Below are 17,806 nucleotides of genomic sequence, written 5' to 3'. Positions count from 1 at the left end.
TCCATGCTTAGGGCCATGTTGTGTGCTGCTCCATGCTAGATAGGGCTGTTGTGTGCTGCTCCATGCTAGATAGGGCTGGTGTGTGCTGCTCCATGCTAGATAGGGCTGTTGTGTACTGCTCCATGCTAGATAGGGCTGGTGTTGTGTGCTACTCCATGCTTAGGGCTGTGTTGTGTGCTGCTCCATGCTAGATAGGGCTGTGTTGGCTGCTGCTCCATGCTAGATAGGGCTGTTTGTGTTGCTCCATGCTAGATAGGGCTGTGTTGTGTACTGCTCCATGCTTAGGGCTGTGTTTTGTGCTGCTCCATGCTAGATAGGGCTGGTGTCGTGTCCTGCTCCATGCTAGATAGGGCTGTTGTGTGCTGCTCCATGCTTAGGGCTGTGTTGTGTACTGCTCCATGCTAGATAGGGCTGTTGTGTGCTGCTCCATGCTTCGGGCTGTGTTGTGTACTGCTCCATGCTTCGGGCTGTGTTGTGTACTGCTCCATGCTAGATAGGGCTGTTGTGTACTGCTCCATGCTAGATAGGGCTGTTGTGTACTGCTCTATGCTAGATAGGGCTGTGTTGTGTACTGCTCCATGCTAGATAGGGCTGTTGTGTGCTGTTCCATGCATAGGGCTGTGTTGTGTGCTGCTCCATGCTAGATAGGGCTGGTGTTGTGTGCTGTTCCATGCATGGGGCTGTGTTGTGTGCTGCTCCATGCTAGTTAGGGCTGGTGTTGTGTGCTGTTCCATGCATAGGGCTGTGTTGTGTGCTGCTCCATGCTAGATAGGGCTGTTGTGTGCTGCTCCATGCTAGATAGGGCTGTTGTGTGCTGCTCCATGCTTAGGGCTGTGTTTTGTACTGCTCCATGTTAGATAGGGCTGTGTTGTGTACTGCTCCATGCTAGATAGGGCTGTGTTGTGTACTGCTCCATGCTAGATAGGGCTGTGTTGTGTACTGCTCCATGCTAGATAGGGCTGTGTTGTGTACTGCTCCATGCTAGATAGGGTTGTTGTGTACTGCTCCATGCTAGATAGGGTTGTTGTGTACTGCTCCATGCTAGATAGGGCTGTTGTGTACTGCTCCATGCTAGATAGGGCTGTTGTGTGCTGCTCCATGCTTCGGGCTGTGTTGTGTACTGCTCCATGCTTCGGGCTGTGTTGTGTACTGCTCCATGCTAGATAGGGCTGTTGTGTACTGCTCCATGCTAGATAGGGCTGTTGTGTACTGCTCCATGCTAGATAGGGCTGTTGTGTACTGCTCTATGCTAGATAGGGCTGTGTTGTGTACTGTTCCATGCTAGATAGGGCTGTTGTGTGCTGTTCCATGCATAGGGCTGTGTTGTGTGCTGCTCCATGCTAGATAGGGCTGTTGTGTGCTGCTCCATGCTTAGGGCTGTGTTGTGTGCTGCTCCATGCTAGATAGGGCTGGTGTTGTGTGCTGTTCCATGCATGGGGCTGTGTTGTGTGCTGCTCCATGCTAGTTAGGGCTGGTGTTGTGTGCTGCTCCATGCTAGATAGGGCTGTTGTGTGCTGCTCCATGCTTAGGGTTGTGTTTTGTACTGCTCCATGCTAGATAGGGCTGTGTTGTGTACTGCTCCATGCTAGATAGGGCTGTGTTGTGTACTGCTCCATGCTAGATAGGGTTGTTGTGTACTGCTCCATGCTAGATAGGGCTGTGTTGTGTACTGCTCCATGCTAGATAGGGTTGTTGTGTACTGCTCCATGCTAGATAGGGTTGTTGTGTACTGCTCCATGCTAGATAGGGCTGTGTTGTGTACTGCTCCATGCTAGATAGGGTTGTTGTGTACTGCTCCATGCTAGATAGGGCTGTTGTGTGCTGCTCCATGCTTCGGGCTGTGTTGTGTGCTGCTCCATGCTGCTCCATGCTAGATAGGGCTGTTGTGTACTGCTCCATGGGCTATGTTGTGTACTGCTCCATGCTTCAGGCTGTGTTGTGTACTGCTCCATGCTAGATAGGGCTGTTGTGTACTGCTCCATGCTAGATAGGGCTGTGTTGTGTACTGCTCCATGCTAGATAGGGCTGTTGTGTACTGCTCCATGCTTAGGGCTGTGTTGTGTGCTGCTCCATGCTAGATAGGGCTGTGTTGTGTGCTGCTCCATGCTAGATAGGGCTGGTGTTGTGTGCTGTTCCATGCATAGGGCTGTGTTGTGTGCTGCTCCATGCTAGATAGGGCTGTTGTGTGCTGCTCCATGCTAGATAGGGCTGTTGTGTGCTGCTCCATGCTTAGGGCTGTGTTGTGTACTGCTCCATGCTTAGGGCTGTGTTGTGTGCTGCTCCATGCTAGATAGGGCTGGTGTTGTGTGCTGCTCCATGCTTAGGGCTGTGTTGTGTGCTGCTCCATGCTAGATAGGGCTGGTGTTGTGTGCTGCTCCATGCTAGATAGGGCTGTTGTGTGCTGCTCCATGCTAGATAGGGCTGTTGTGTGCTGCTCCATGCTTAGGGCTGTGTTTTGTACTGCTCCATGCTAGATCGGGCTGTGTTGTGTACTGCTCCATGCTAGATAGGGCTGTGTTGTGTACTGCTCTATGCTTCGGGCTGTGTTGTGTACTGCTCCATGCTTCGGGCTGTGTTGTGTACTGCTCCATGCTAGATAGGGCTGTGTTGTGTACTGCTCCATGCTAGATAGGGCTGTGTTGTGTACTGCTCCATGCTAGATAGGGCTGTTGTGTGCTGCTCCATGCTAGATAGGGCTGCTATGTACTGATCCATGCTAGATAGGGCTGTTGCTCTTTGCTGCTCCATGCTAGATAGGGCTGTTGTGTACTGCTCCATGCTAGATAGGGCTGTTGTGTACCTCTCCATGCTAGATAGGGCTGTTGTGTACTGCTCCATGCTAGATAGGGCTGTTGTGTACTGCTCCATGCTTAGTGCCATGTTGTGTGCTGCTCCATGCTAGATAGGGCTGTTGTGTGCTGCTCCATGCTAGATAGGGCTGGTGTGTGCTGCTCCATGCTAGATAGGGCTGTTGTGTACTGCTCCATGCTAGATAGGGCTGGTGTTGTGTGCTGCTCCATGCTTAGGGCTGTGTTGTGTGCTGCTCCATGCTAGATAGGGCTGTGTTGGCTGCTGCTCCATGCTAGATAGGGCTGTTTGTGTTGCTCCATGCTAGATAGGGCTGTGTTGTGTACTGCTCCATGCTTAGGGCTGTGTTTTGTGCTGCTCCATGCTAGATAGGGCTGGTGTCGTGTCCTGCTCCATGCTAGATAGGGCTGTTGTGTGCTGCTCCATGCTTAGGGCTGTGTTGTGTACTGCTCCATGCTAGATAGGGCTGTTGTGTGCTGCTCCATGCTTCGGGCTGTGTTGTGTACTGCTCCATGCTTCGGGCTGTGTTGTGTACTGCTCCATGCTAGATAGGGCTGTTGTGTACTGCTCTATGCTAGATAGGGCTGTGTTGTGTACTGCTCCATGCTAGATAGGGCTGTTGTGTGCTGTTCCATGCATAGGGCTGTGTTGTGTGCTGCTCCATGCTAGATAGGGCTGTTGTGTGCTGCTCCATGCTTAGGGCTGTGTTGTGTGCTGCTCCATGCTAGATAGGGCTGGTGTTGTGTGCTGTTCCATGCATGGGGCTGTGTTGTGTGCTGCTCCATGCTAGTTAGGGCTGGTGTTGTGTGCTGTTCCATGCATATGGCTGTGTTGTGTGCTGCTCCATGCTAGATAGGGCTGTTGTGTGCTGCTCCATGCTAGATAGGGCTGTTGTGTGCTGCTCCATGCTTAGGGCTGTGTTTTGTACTGCTCCATGTTAGATAGGGCTGTGTTGTGTACTGCTCCATGCTAGATAGGGCTGTGTTGTGTACTGCTCCATGCTAGATAGGGCTGTGTTGTGTACTGCTCCATGCTAGATAGGGCTGTGTTGTGTACTGCTCCATGCTAGATAGGGTTGTTGTGTACTGCTCCATGCTAGATAGGGTTGTTGTGTACTGCTCCATGCTAGATAGGGTTGTTGTGTACTGCTCCATGCTAGATAGGGTTGTTGTGTGCTGCTCCATGCTAGTTAGGGCTGGTGTTGTGTGCTGTTCCATGCATAGGGCTGTGTTGTGTGCTGCTCCATGCTTAGGGTTGTGTTTTGTACTGCTCCATGCTAGATAGGGCTGTGTTGTGTACTGCTCCATGCTAGATAGGGCTGTGTTGTGTACTGCTCCATTCTAGATAGGGCTGTGTTGTGTACTGCTCCATGCTAGATAGGGTTGTTGTGTACTGCTCCATGCTAGATAGGGTTGTTGTGTACTGCTCCATGCTAGATAGGGCTGTGTTGTGTACTGCTCCATGCTAGATAGGGTTGTTGTGTACTGCTCCATGCTAGATAGGGCTGTTGTGTGCTGCTCCATGCTTCGGGCTGTGTTGTGTGCTGCTCCATGCTTCGGGCTATGTTGTGTACTGCTCCATGCTTCAGGCTGTGTTGTGTACTGCTCCATGCTAGATAGGGCTGTTGTGTACTGCTCCATGCTAGATAGGGCTGTGTTGTGTACTGCTCCATGCTAGATAGGGCTGTTGTGTACTGCTCCATGCTTAGGGCTGTGTTGTGTGCTGCTCCATGCTAGATAGGGCTGGTGTTGTGTGCTGTTCCATGCATAGGGCTGTGTTGTGTGCTGCTCCATGCTAGATAGGGCTGTTGTGTGCTGCTCCATGCTAGATAGGGCTGTTGTGTGCTGCTCCATGCTTAGGGCTGTGTTTTGTACTGCTCCATGTTAGATAGGGCTGTGTTGTGTACTGCTCCATGCTAGATAGGGCTGTGTTGTGTACTGCTCCATGCTAGATAGGGCTGTGTTGTGTACTGCTCCATGCTAGATAGGGTTGTTGTGTACTGCTCCATGCTAGATAGGGTTGTTGTGTACTGCTCCATGCTAGATAGGGTTGTTGTGTGCTGCTCCATGCTAGTTAGGGCTGGTGTTGTGTGCTGTTCCATGCATAGGGCTGTGTTGTGTGCTGCTCCATGCTAGATAGGGCTGTTGTGTGCTGCTCCATGCTTAGGGTTGTGTTTTGTACTGCTCCATGCTAGATAGGGCTGTGTTGTGTACTGCTCCATGCTAGATAGGGCTGTGTTGTGTACTGCTCCATGCTAGATAGGGCTGTGTTGTGTACTGCTCCATGCTAGATAGGGCTGTGTTGTGTACTGCTCCATGCTAGATAGGGTTGTTGTGTACTGCTCCATGCTAGATAGGGTTGTTGTGTACTGCTCCATGCTAGATAGGGCTGTGTTGTGTACTGCTCCATGCTAGATAGGGTTGTTGTGTACTGCTCCATGCTAGATAGGGCTGTTGGGTGCTGCTCCATGCTTCGGGCTGTGTTGTGTGCTGCTCCATGCTTCGGGCTATGTTGTGTACTGCTCCATGCTTCAGGCTGTGTTGTGTACTGCTCCATGCTAGATAGGGCTGTTGTGTACTGCTCCATGCTAGATAGGGCTGTGTTGTGTACTGCTCCATGCTAGATAGGGCTGTTGTGTACTGCTCCATGCTTAGGGCTGTGTTGTGTGCTGCTCCATGCTAGATAGGGCTGTTGTGTGCTGCTCCATGCTAGATAGGGCTGTTGTGTGCTGCTCCATGCTTAGGGCTGTGTTGTGTACTGCTCCATGCTTAGGGCTGTGTTGTGTGCTGCTCCATGCTAGATAGGGCTGGTGTTGTGTGCTGCTCCATGCTTAGGGCTGTGTTGTGTGCTGCTCCATGCTAGATAGGGCTGGTGTTGTGTGCTGCTCCATGCTAGATAGGGCTGTTGTGTGCTGCTCCATGCTTAGGGCTGTGTTGTTACTGCTCCATGCTAGATAGGGCTGTTGTGTGCTGCTCCATGCTTAGGGCTGTGTTTTGTACTGCTCCATGCTAGATAGGGCTGTGTTGTGTACTGCTCCATGCTAGATAGGGCTGTGTTGTGTACTGCTCCATGCTAGATAGGGTTGTTGTGTACTGCTCCATGCTAGATAGGGTTGTTGTGTGCTGCTCTATGCTTCGGGCTGTGTTGTGTACTGCTTCGGGCTGTGTTGTGTACTGCTCCATGCTAGATAGGGCTGTGTTGTGTACTGCTCCATGCTAGATAGGGCTGTGTTGTGTACTGCTCCATGCTAGATAGGGCTGTGTTGTGTACTGCTCCATGCTAGATAGGGTTGTTGTGTACTGCTCTATGCTTCGGGCTGTGTTGTGTACTGCTCCATGCTTCGGGCTGTGTTGTGTACTGCTCCATGCTAGATAGGGCTGTGTTGTGTACTGCTCCATGCTAGATAGGGCTGGTGTTGTGTGCTGTTCCATGCATAGGGCTGTGTTGTGTGCTGCTCCATGCTAGTTAGGGCTGGTGTTGTGTGCTGTTCCATGCATAGGGCTGTGTTGTGTGCTGCTCCATGCTAGATAGGGCTGTTGTGTGCTGCTCCATGCTTAGGGCTGTGTTGTGTACTGCTCCATGCTTAGGGCTGTGTTGTGTGCTGCTCCATGCTAGATAGGGCTGGTGTTGTGTGCTGCTCCATGCTAGATAGGGCTGTTGTGTGCTGCTCCATGCTTAGGGCTGTGTTGTGTACTGCTCCATGCTAGATAGGGCTGTTGTGTGCTGCTCCATGCTTAGGGCTGTGTTTTGTACTGCTCCATGCTAGATAGGGCTGTGTTGTGTACTGCTCCATGCTAGATAGGGCTGTGTTGTGTACTGCTCCATGCTAGATAGGGCTGTGTTGTGTACTGCTCCATGCTAGATAGGGCTGTGTTGTGTACTGCTCCATGCTAGATAGGGTTGTTGTGTACTGCTCCATGCTAGATAGGGCTGTGTTGTGTACTGCTCCATGCTAGATAGGTCTGTTGTGTACTGCTCCATGCTTAGGGCTGTGTTGTGTGCTGCTCCATGCTTAGGGCTGTGTTGTGTGCTGCTCCATGCTAGATAGGGCTGTTGTGTGCTGCTCCATGCTAGATAGGGCTTTTGTGTACTGCTCCATGCTAGATAGGGCTGTTGTGTACTGCTCCATGCTAGATAGGGCTGTGTTGTGTACTGCTCCATGCTAGATAGGGCTGTTGTGTACTGCTCCATGCTTAGGGCTGTGTTGTGTGCTGCTCCATGCTAGATAGGGCTGTTGTGTGCTGCTCCATGCTAGATAGGGCTGTTGTGTGCTGCTCCATGCTTAGGGCTGTGTTGTGTACTGCTCCATGCTTAGGGCTGTGTTGTGTGCTGCTCCATGCTAGATAGGGCTGGTGTTGTGTGCTGCTCCATGCTTAGGGCTGTGTTGTGTGCTGCTCCATGCTAGATAGGGCTGGTGTTGTGTGCTGCTCCATGCTAGATAGGGCTGTTGTGTGCTGCTCCATGCTTAGGGCTGTGTTGTTACTGCTCCATGCTAGATAGGGCTGTTGTGTGCTGCTCCATGCTTAGGGCTGTGTTTTGTACTGCTCCATGCTAGATAGGGCTGTGTTGTGTACTGCTCCATGCTAGATAGGTCTGTTGTGTACTGCTCCATGCTTAGGGCTGTGTTGTGTGCTGCTCCATGCTTAGGGCTGTGTTGTGTGCTGCTCCATGCTAGATAGGGCTGTTGTGTGCTGCTCCATGCTAGATAGGGCTTTTGTGTACTGCTCCATGCTAGATAGGGCTGTTGTGTACTGCTCCATGCTAGATAGGGCTGTTGCGTACTGCTCCATGCTTAGGGCTGTGTTGTGTGCTGCTCCATGCTAGATAGGGCTGTGTTGTGTGCTGCTCCATGCTTCGGGCTATGTTGTGTACTGCTCCATGCTTCAGGCTGTGTTGTGTACTGCTCCATGCTAGATAGGGCTGTTGTGTACTGCTCCATGCTAGATAGGGCTGTGTTGTGTACTGCTCCATGCTAGATAGGGCTGTTGTGTACTGCTCCATGCTTAGGGCTGTGTTGTGTGCTGCTCCATGCTAGATAGGGCTGTTGTGTGCTGCTCCATGCTAGATAGGGCTGTTGTGTGCTGCTCCATGCTTAGGGCTGTGTTGTGTACTGCTCCATGCTTAGGGCTGTGTTGTGTGCTGCTCCATGCTAGATAGGGCTGGTGTTGTGTGCTGCTCCATGCTTAGGGCTGTGTTGTGTGCTGCTCCATGCTAGATAGGGCTGGTGTTGTGTGCTGCTCCATGCTAGATAGGGCTGTTGTGTGCTGCTCCATGCTTAGGGCTGTGTTGTTACTGCTCCATGCTAGATAGGGCTGTTGTGTGCTGCTCCATGCTTAGGGCTGTGTTTTGTACTGCTCCATGCTAGATAGGGCTGTGTTGTGTACTGCTCCATGCTAGATAGGGCTGTGTTGTGTACTGCTCCATGCTAGATAGGGTTGTTGTGTACTGCTCCATGCTAGATAGGGTTGTTGTGTGCTGCTCTATGCTTCGGGCTGTGTTGTGTACTGCTTCGGGCTGTGTTGTGTACTGCTCCATGCTAGATAGGGCTGTGTTGTGTACTGCTCCATGCTAGATAGGGCTGTGTTGTGTACTGCTCCATGCTAGATAGGGCTGTGTTGTGTACTGCTCCATGCTAGATAGGGTTGTTGTGTACTGCTCTATGCTTCGGGCTGTGTTGTGTACTGCTCCATGCTTCGGGCTGTGTTGTGTACTGCTCCATGCTAGATAGGGCTGTGTTGTGTACTGCTCCATGCTAGATAGGGCTGTTGTGTGCTGCTCCATGCTAGATAGGGCTGTTGTGTTCTGCTCCATGCTTAGGGCTGTGTTGTGTACTGCTCCATGCTTAGGGCTGTGTTGTGTGCTGCTCCATGCTAGATAGGGCTGGTGTTGTGTGCTGTTCCATGCATAGGGCTGTGTTGTGTGCTGCTCCATGCTAGTTAGGGCTGGTGTTGTGTGCTGTTCCATGCATAGGGCTGTGTTGTGTGCTGCTCCATGCTAGATAGGGCTGTTGTGTGCTGCTCCATGCTTAGGGCTGTGTTGTGTACTGCTCCATGCTTAGGGCTGTGTTGTGTGCTGCTCCATGCTAGATAGGGCTGGTGTTGTGTGCTGCTCCATGCTAGATAGGGCTGTTGTGTGCTGCTCCATGCTTAGGGCTGTGTTGTGTACTGCTCCATGCTAGATAGGGCTGTTGTGTGCTGCTCCATGCTTAGGGCTGTGTTTTGTACTGCTCCATGCTAGATAGGGCTGTGTTGTGTACTGCTCCATGCTAGATAGGGCTGTGTTGTGTACTGCTCCATGCTAGATAGGGCTGTGTTGTGTACTGCTCCATGCTAGATAGGGCTGTGTTGTGTACTGCTCCATGCTAGATAGGGTTGTTGTGTACTGCTCCATGCTAGATAGGGCTGTGTTGTGTACTGCTCCATGCTAGATAGGTCTGTTGTGTACTGCTCCATGCTTAGGGCTGTGTTGTGTGCTGCTCCATGCTTAGGGCTGTGTTGTGTGCTGCTCCATGCTAGATAGGGCTGTTGTGTGCTGCTCCATGCTAGATAGGGCTTTTGTGTACTGCTCCATGCTAGATAGGGCTGTTGTGTACTGCTCCATGCTAGATAGGGCTGTTGCGTACTGCTCCATGCTTAGGGCTGTGTTGTGTGCTGCTCCATGCTAGATAGGGCTGTGTTGTGTGCTGCTCCATGCTAGAAAGGGCTGTGTTGTGTGCTGCTCCATGCTAGAAAGGGTTGTGTTGTGTGCTGCTCCATGCTAGATAGGGCTGTTGTGTGCTGCTCCATGCTAGATAGGGCTGTTGTGTGCTGCTCCATGCTAGATAGGGCTGTGTTGTGTACTGCTCCATGCTAAATAGGGCTGGTGTGTACTGCTCCATGCTTAGGGCTGTGTTGTGTGCTGCTCCATGCTAGATAGGGCTGGTGTTGTGTGCTGCTCAATGCATAGGGCTGTGTTGTGTGCTGCTCCATGCTAGATAGGGCTGTTGTTGTGTGCTGCTCCATGCTTAGGGCTGTGTTGTGTGCTGCTCCATGCTAGATAGGGCTGTTGTGTGCTGCTCCATGCTAGATAGGGCTGTTGTGTGCTGCTCCATGCTAGATAGGGCTGTTGTGTGCTGCTCCGTGCTAGATAGGGCTGTTGTGTGCTGCTCCGTGCTAGATAGGGCTGTTGTGTGCTGCTCTGTGCTAGATAGGTCTGTTGTGTGCTGCTCCATGCTAGATAGGGCTGTGTTGTGTACTGCTCCATGCTAGATAGGGCTGTGTTGTGTACTGCTCCATGCTAGATAGGGCTGTTGTGTGCTGCTCCATGCTAGATAGGGCTGTGTTGTGTACTGCTCCATGCTAGATAGGGCTGATGTGTGCTGCTCCATGCTAGATAGGGCTGTGTTGTGTATGCTGTAGCAGGGTGCTGTCAGTCCAGGGACAGGCTGTTTTATGCTGAATGTATGTCCTACTGTACACCGTGCTTTGTGAGCTAGCATAGTGCTGCTATATGCTCTGTACTTACTCGTGATCAGCGGGCAGGGTGTAGTCTTTGGTCACCGCCTTTCAAAGTGTGTTGCATTCTAGGGCAAAAAGTTGTCCAACTGTTTGAACTTAACACAAATAATGTGTTCAAAAGTTCATGAGGTTTTGACTGCAGTCGACTGCAATTGTGTGCAGTTGCTCTTCACTAACTTAATTCTGCAACCATCGCCTACGTTGTGTCTCTATTGTCAACCGTTAGGGTGTTTTTGTTTGACCCATGCAAACGTGACCAAAGACATGACTGAAACTGGAGCTTTGCATTCTGCAGTCATTTATGTGAACACTCAAACACGCCCAGTGCCTCAGCGCAGGGCTGGGCAGGGCTGTTCTCTCATGGCAGTGTGCCAGCTCTAGGTCTGCTGCTCTGTTCTCCACCTCTCAGTTCCACCTCTCCCTCCCAGCTCCCTCTCAGCTCCCAGGGCCCCACACAGCAACCATTGTTCCCCTAACCTGCTCTGTTTGTGCAGCCAGAGAGTACAGCGGAACTTCGCTGGGGAGAGCAGGGTCAGGTGTGTGTGTGTGTGTGTGTGTGTGTGTGTGGAAAAGTAATGTGCTGACTGATCATCTCTCTTTCTTCCTCTCTCCATGGTCTTCTATTTATCTCCCTTTCACTCTCTCTTTTTCTCTCTTCCTCCCTCCATCCTCTCCTGCCCCCTCCCTCTCTCTCTCTCTAGCAGGCTGAAGTAGGTGAGGAGTGTCCCCAGCCTACAGACCTGAAGATCAAGACAGAGAAGACGCAACCTGTGTCTCCCCCTCCACTCTGCACAGACCCAACAACAGACGACTCCTCCCTCCCCCCGGAGGACCAGACGGAACCTGTCGACCTGTCACTCGGCAAGCCTCGCTCCTCCCTGCCCGCCTCTACGCCGACAGCCAACCCCGTCCCGAGTTCCGTGGCGATGCCCACGCTGTCGGCAACCCCCATCCCTACGGTAACCTTTCTAGACACCATGGTAACCACGCCAGTTATTAAGCCAGTCGGCTCGTTAGCTAGCTCCTCTTTTGGAATGATGGGTAGAAGCGTCTGTTGGCTGAAAAGTGAAACCACTCACACATATTAGGGCCTGCCAAAAATGTGGAAGACAGGTTCCTATGTCTTATGTAGTAAATGTTAGTTTACAATGTTTTTATTGAAAGGCTTTGTCTTTCAGTTTAACAATCTAATACAGTACTTCCATGCTTGACACAATGTCTGTGTCCAAAATGGTCCCCTATTCTCCTTTCTGGTTAAAAGCATTGTACTGTGAATACAGTGCCATTTCAGATGGTCTTGCTCCTCTACATCTATACCCACACTATCCTCTCCTCTTCTCCACCCATCCATCCCTCCCTCCTCCAGATGCTCTCCCCCGGGTCCATCCTAGCGTCCACCCAGGGGGCAGGCGGTCAGCAGATCCTGCATGTCATCCACACCATCCCGTCGGTCAACATGCCCAGTAAGATGGGCCAGCTGCAGACCATCCCCGTGGTGGTCCAGTCTCTGCCCGTAGTCTACACCACCATTCCCACGGACGGGGTGGCCACCGCTGCAATCACGGTCCCGCTCATCGGGAGCGACGGGCGCTCGGAGGGATCCGGTGAGTCCGATGCAGGGAGGATGGTGCTGTTGATGAGATGGGGCTTTGAGGTTTTTGTTATAGATTGTAGTCGGTTAGCATACGCTCTTGTCCATTGAAGTGATGAGGCTGAAACAATCACAATACGAACGTCAGAACTACAACCTTCTAAAATAATGTTTGAAATAAAAAGCGTCAAAGTTAAACAGATAATTCACCCAAATTACCTATTAGCATTTTTGCGCTTCATTTTCGAAACATCTATAAGTAACTTCATTGAGTGAAACAATCCATTTTGAGATACTAAAGGATTATTTGGAAATTAAGCGTGGAAATGCTAATATAGGTACCATTAACTTGCATTGGATTTTTGCCAACACTGCAAAAATGTTGCATTTGGTACAGTGGTTCGGTGAACAAAACCAAAGCATGGATTGCTGTCATACTTTCTCCATAAAGTGCTTACAGAGTAAGGAAATCTATTTGTCCTTTTGTAATTTGGGTGAACTATCCCTTTAATAGAGAAACGATAATAGAGTTCTCTCTGGTCACATCTATCCTCCTCTTCTCTAGCAGGAAGAAGTAGGTGATTTCTCTCACTTACACGCCGTTCCTCATCTTCCTCACTTTATCGCACAATCGGGTGTCACTTGACCCCCTGAACGGTTTTCTCGCAAGCAATACATCTCTCCTGGGTCTCTTAAATGTTAACTCTCTTCAAAACAATCTCACTCTGACATACAAGCTCTTTCTCACAGACACATGCACCTGTTGTATCACACCGTCATGCACATTCTCATTCTCTTTTTCCTCTCTTTCAGTTATAATATCTCACTGTTTCTCATTCACCCCGTCACGATATCTCACACGTGACCCGTCCCTAACTGTCTTCATAAGGACGCATGTCCCTGCACACACGCACGTACACACACACACACACACACACTAAAAACATATGGCAAATAGAAATCCAATATGGATGGTGTTAAGAGATGCACCACCGTTCAGAAGTTTGCGGTCACTTAGAAATGTCCTTGTTTTTGAAAGAAAAGCACATTTTTAGTCCATTAAAATAACATCAAATTGATCAGAAATACAGTGTAGACATTCTTAATGTTGTAAATGACTATGCTGGTGACACTGTCAGTGATTTATTTAGAATTCAAGGCACACTTAACCGGCATGGCTACCACAGCATTCTGCAGCGATACGCCATCCCATCTGGTTTGCGCTTAGTGGGACTATCATTTGTTTATCAACAGGGAAATGACCCAACACACCTCCAGGCTTTGTAAGGACTATTTGACCAAAAGGGAGTGCTGCATCAGATGACCCTGGCCTCCACAATCACCTGACCTCAACCCAATTGAGATGGTTTGGGATGAGTTCAACCACAGAGTGAAGGAAAAGCAGCCAACATGTGCTCAGCATATGTGGGAACTCCTTCAAGACTGTTGGAAAAGCATTCCAGGTGAAGCTGGTTGAGAGAATGCCAAGAGTGTGCAAAGCTGTCATCAAGGCAAAGGGTGGCTACTTTGAAGAATTTAAAATAAAACATATATTTTGATTTGTTTAACACTTTTTTGGTTACTACAAGGTTCAATATGTGTTATTTCATAGTTTTGATGTCTTCACTATTATTCTACAATGTAGAAAACCCTTGAATGAGTAGGTGAGTCCTTGGACTTGCGCTGTATATACAGTGGGGCAAAAAAGTATTTAGTCAGCCACCAATTGTGCAAGTTCTCCCACTTAAAAAGATGAGAGAGGCCTGTAATTTTCATCATAGGTACACTTCAACTATGACAGACAAAATTAGAAAAAAAATCCAGAAAATCACATTGTAGGATTTTTAATGAATTTATTTGCAAATTATGGTGACTGTTACTGATATGTTCAAACAGGTGCCATTAATACAGGTAACGAGTGGAGGACAGAGGAGCCTCTTAAAGAAGAAGTTACAGGTCTGTGAGAGCCAGAAATCTTGCTTGTTTGTAGGTGACCAAATACTTATTTTCCACCATAATTTGCAAATATATATACAGTGTTGTAACGATGTGCAAATAGTTAAAGTACAAAAAGGAAATATAAATAAACATAAATATGGGTTGTATATTATACAATGGTGTTTGTTCTTCACTGTGTGTTCTTCACTGTTCACTGCACAATTGGTGGCTGACTAAATACTTTTTTGCCCCACTGTATACACTGCATTCGGAAAGATCTTGTTACGTTACAGCCTTTTTCTAAAATCGATTTTAAAAATCTTATCAATCTAAAAAATAATACCTCATAATGGCAAAGCGAAAACAGGTTTTTTAGATTTTTTTTCAAAATGTATTAAAAATAAAAAACAGAATACCTTTATTTACATAAGTATTCAGCCCCTTTGCTGTGAGTCTTGAAATTGAGCTCAGGTACATCCTGTTTCCATTGATCATCCTTGATGTTTCTACAACTTGATTGGAGTCCACCTGTGGTAAATTAAATTGATTGGACATGATTTGGAAAGGTACACACCTGTCTATATAAGGTCCCACAGTTGACAGTGCACGTCAGAGCAAAAACCAAGCCGTGAGGTCAAAGGAATTGTCCGTAGAGCTACGAGACAGGATTGTGTCGAGGCACAGATCTGGGGAAAGTACCAAAAAATGTCTGCAGCATTGAAGGTCCCCAAGAACATAGTGGCCTCTATCCTTCTTAAATAGAAATAGTTTGAAATCACCAAGACTCTTCCTAGAGCTGGCCACCAGGCCAATCTGAACTCTTTGGCCTGAATGCCAAGCGTCATGTCTGAAGGAAACTTAACACCATCCCTACGGTGAAGCGCGGTGGTGGCAGCATCTTGCTGTGGGGATGTTTTTCAGTGGCAGGGACTGGGAGACTAGTCAGGGTTGAGGGAAATACGAACGGAGCAAAATACAGAGAGATCCTTGATGAAAACCTGCTCCAGAGCACTCAGGACCTCAGGCTGGGGCAAAGGTTCACCTTCCAACAGGACAACGACCCTAAGCACACAGCTAAGACAATGCAGATGTGGCTTCGGGACAAGTCTCTGAATGCCCTTGAGTCGCCCAGCCAGAGCTTGGACTTGAACCTGATCGAACATCTCTGGAGAGACCTGAAAATTGAAAATAACTGTGCAGCGACGCTCCCCCTCCAACCTGAACAGAGCTTGAGAGGATCTGCAGAGAAGAATGGGAGAAACTCTCCAAATACAGGTGTGCTAATAAGCATGTAGCGTCATACCCAAGAAGACTCTAGGCTGTAATTGCTGCCAAATTGGCTTCAACAAAGTATTGAATAGTTATGTAAATGTGATATTTCAGTTTTTATTAGTAATTAATTTGCAAAAAAAATGTGGTGGTGTATTGTTTGTAGATTGATGAAGGGAAAAAAATGATTGAATCCATTTTAGAATAGGGCTAGAATGTAACCAAATGTGGAAAAGTCAAGGGGTCTGAATACTTTCTCTCTCTCTCTGTGTGTGTGTGTGTGTGTGTGTGTGTGTGTGTGTGTGTGTGTGTGTGTGTGTGTAACATGCATTGTATATACAGACTGAAATATATATATATTTTTATTTATTTAACGTTATTTAACTAGGCAAGTCAGTTAAGAACAAATTCTTATTTACAATGATGGCCTACACCGGAAAAACACTGATGACGCTGGGCCAATTGTGCGCCGCCCTATGGGACTCCCAATCACGGCCGGATGTAATACAATTTATCAGGAAAGCTCTCAGTATAGCATAGTATATCTCTTCCTGAGAGGAGTCAGGAAGTGTGTCCCTAATGGCATCCTATTTCCTATGTAGTGCACTATAGGTCTCTGGTAGGGCCTATAGGGCTCTGGTCAAAAGTAGTGCACTATATAGGAAATAGGGTGCCTTTTGGGACAAAACCTGAGACCATAGTCATCTGTTCTTTCCCCCCAGAAAATAATACTTGTATTTTTCCAAATATAGACGCATCCTATGTGTTTTAATCAAATCAACTATATGCACTGAGGTTTTCTGATGCTGTTTGATCAAATAATGTTGACACAAATGACTAGAGGGTGTCCGATTGCTATTGATGTGATTGTGCCGGGCTCAGACTTGCTGCGCTTTGTAATAAAGACAAAACAATGACAGCGATGACTGTGTGACCTGCACCCGTTTGTCTCTCTTTCCTTCCTGCTGCAGCGACCACCACAGACCATCAACAGTGTTCATTACGCTGTCCGTGTTGCTGAAGCTGCTACATAATGACAGCCATATCTGACTGGAAAGTGTATAGGGCCTGACCTACAGCACATTATAATCACATCAATAAATGTGTTATAATGAACTCAGAACACCGTCATTTACAAGTGTGACAGAGAGTCTGTTTTTTGTTGTTGTCAACAGTTTATTGTTAACCCTAATTATTCAAGGGTCGCTTAGTTATTTTATTTTAAAACTAAAATGCTTTTCAAATCATGGGTTACTCTATGCTGTGTGATGACATGAACGAATGACTGACTGACAGATACAGTAGCCTATATCAGCATTGAACTACACGACCTAAGTAAGTTACGCTATTAAGGCTAAACGGGATGCTCTCTTTGGCCAACAGCTCGATGGTGGTTATACAAGGCTGTTATGGGCTACTAATGATAACGACATGACTTATTATTATCATGGTGATCATAATAGTAATAATAACAATAAGAAGGAGATCAAGAAGAATGAGGGATATTATTATTGTTAATATTATTTTGGGGTCAGAACAGTGTCAACAACACTAAATGAATTGTAAAGAGAGGCTGTTCTAATGAATAAAAAGTGGAAAGATTTTTTTTTTTTTTTTACAGCATAGCAAATGCAGATTGGTGCTCACAGAATCAGAAGGCTATCAAACACTTAAACTGGCAACAGAAGCAGGATGTATAAAGCCAGGCACCTTTAACAGCTGTTGATGATAGACCTAATTTAAGTTGGGGTTTCCTCTCTCCTCACTGTTCTTAAAGAGCTGTTTTCTCACCTCCTCCCTCTGCTGCTGCCTCCACCACATTGTTCCCAACACCAATATGCTGGTTAACTTTGATATTATTCACATAGCAACATGGTCTAAGAAAAGGCACCAATTCAACAGCGCTGACAGATGTTTCGGGAACCGCGCACAGCGACCACTATCAAACGTGGGAGAAAGAGCATTTGTTATAAAAAAATATGTCCCTAACTATATACAATTTCAGTAGCACATGCCTTGTGAATTTCCCTAGTTAGGAACCGACATGTGACGGCTGCGTGGTCCCATGGTGTTTATACTTGCGTACTATTGTTTGTACAGATGATCGTGGTACCTTCAGGCGTTTGGAAATTGCTCCCAAGGATGAACCAGACTTGTGGAGGTCGACCATTTTTTTTCTGAGGTCTTGCCTGATTTATTTAGATTTTCCCATGATGTCAAGCAAAGAGGCACTGAGTTTGAAGGTAGGGCATGAAATACATCCACAGGTTCACCTCCAATTGACTCAAATTATCAAATCAAATCAAATGTATTTATATAGCCCTTCGTACATCAGCTGATATCTCAAAGTGCTGTACAGAAACCCAGCCTAAAACCCCAAACAGCAAACAATGCAGGTGTAAAAGCACGGTGGCTAGGAAAAACTCCCTAGAAAGGCCAAAACCTAGGAAGAAACCTAGAGAGGAACCAGGCTATGTGGGGTGGCCAGTCCTCTTCTGGCTGTGCCGGGTAGAGATTATAACAGAACATGACCAAGATGTTCAAATGTTCATAAATGACCAGCATGGTCGAATAATAATAAGGCAGAACAGTTGAAACTGGAGCAGCAGCACAGTCAGGTGGACTGGGGACAGCAAGGAGTCATCATGTCAGGTAGTCCTGGGACACGGTCCTAGGGCTCAGGTCCTCCGAGAGAGAGAAAGAA

At 48.0% G+C, this 17,806-nt stretch overlaps 1 protein-coding gene across 4 annotated transcripts in view; it reads left to right on the top strand.

The window, feature by feature from the left end:
• The window catches only part of LOC115134599 (Kruppel-like factor 8), a 119,392-nt gene that overhangs the window by 76,817 nt on the left and 24,769 nt on the right, over nucleotides 1-17,806 (top strand). For 2 of the 4 annotated variants that reach the window (XM_029668755.2, XM_029668758.2), the window contains exons 3-4: nucleotides 11,006-11,284; nucleotides 11,671-11,908. In XM_029668755.2, coding sequence (XP_029524615.1) covers nucleotides 11,006-11,284; nucleotides 11,671-11,908 — 517 coding nt within the window. The remainder of the gene's footprint in view (nucleotides 1-11,005; nucleotides 11,285-11,670; nucleotides 11,909-17,806) is intronic. The other 2 variants (XM_029668756.2, XM_029668757.2) reach the window with 2 other exon arrangements.

Source organism: Oncorhynchus nerka, linkage group LG9a (assembly GCF_034236695.1).
Source record: "Oncorhynchus nerka isolate Pitt River linkage group LG9a, Oner_Uvic_2.0, whole genome shotgun sequence".
Taxonomy (NCBI): Eukaryota; Metazoa; Chordata; class Actinopteri; order Salmoniformes; family Salmonidae; genus Oncorhynchus; species Oncorhynchus nerka.
The sequence above is the reverse complement of the archived record's forward strand: the minus strand, read 5'-3'. Positions and strand labels throughout refer to the sequence as shown.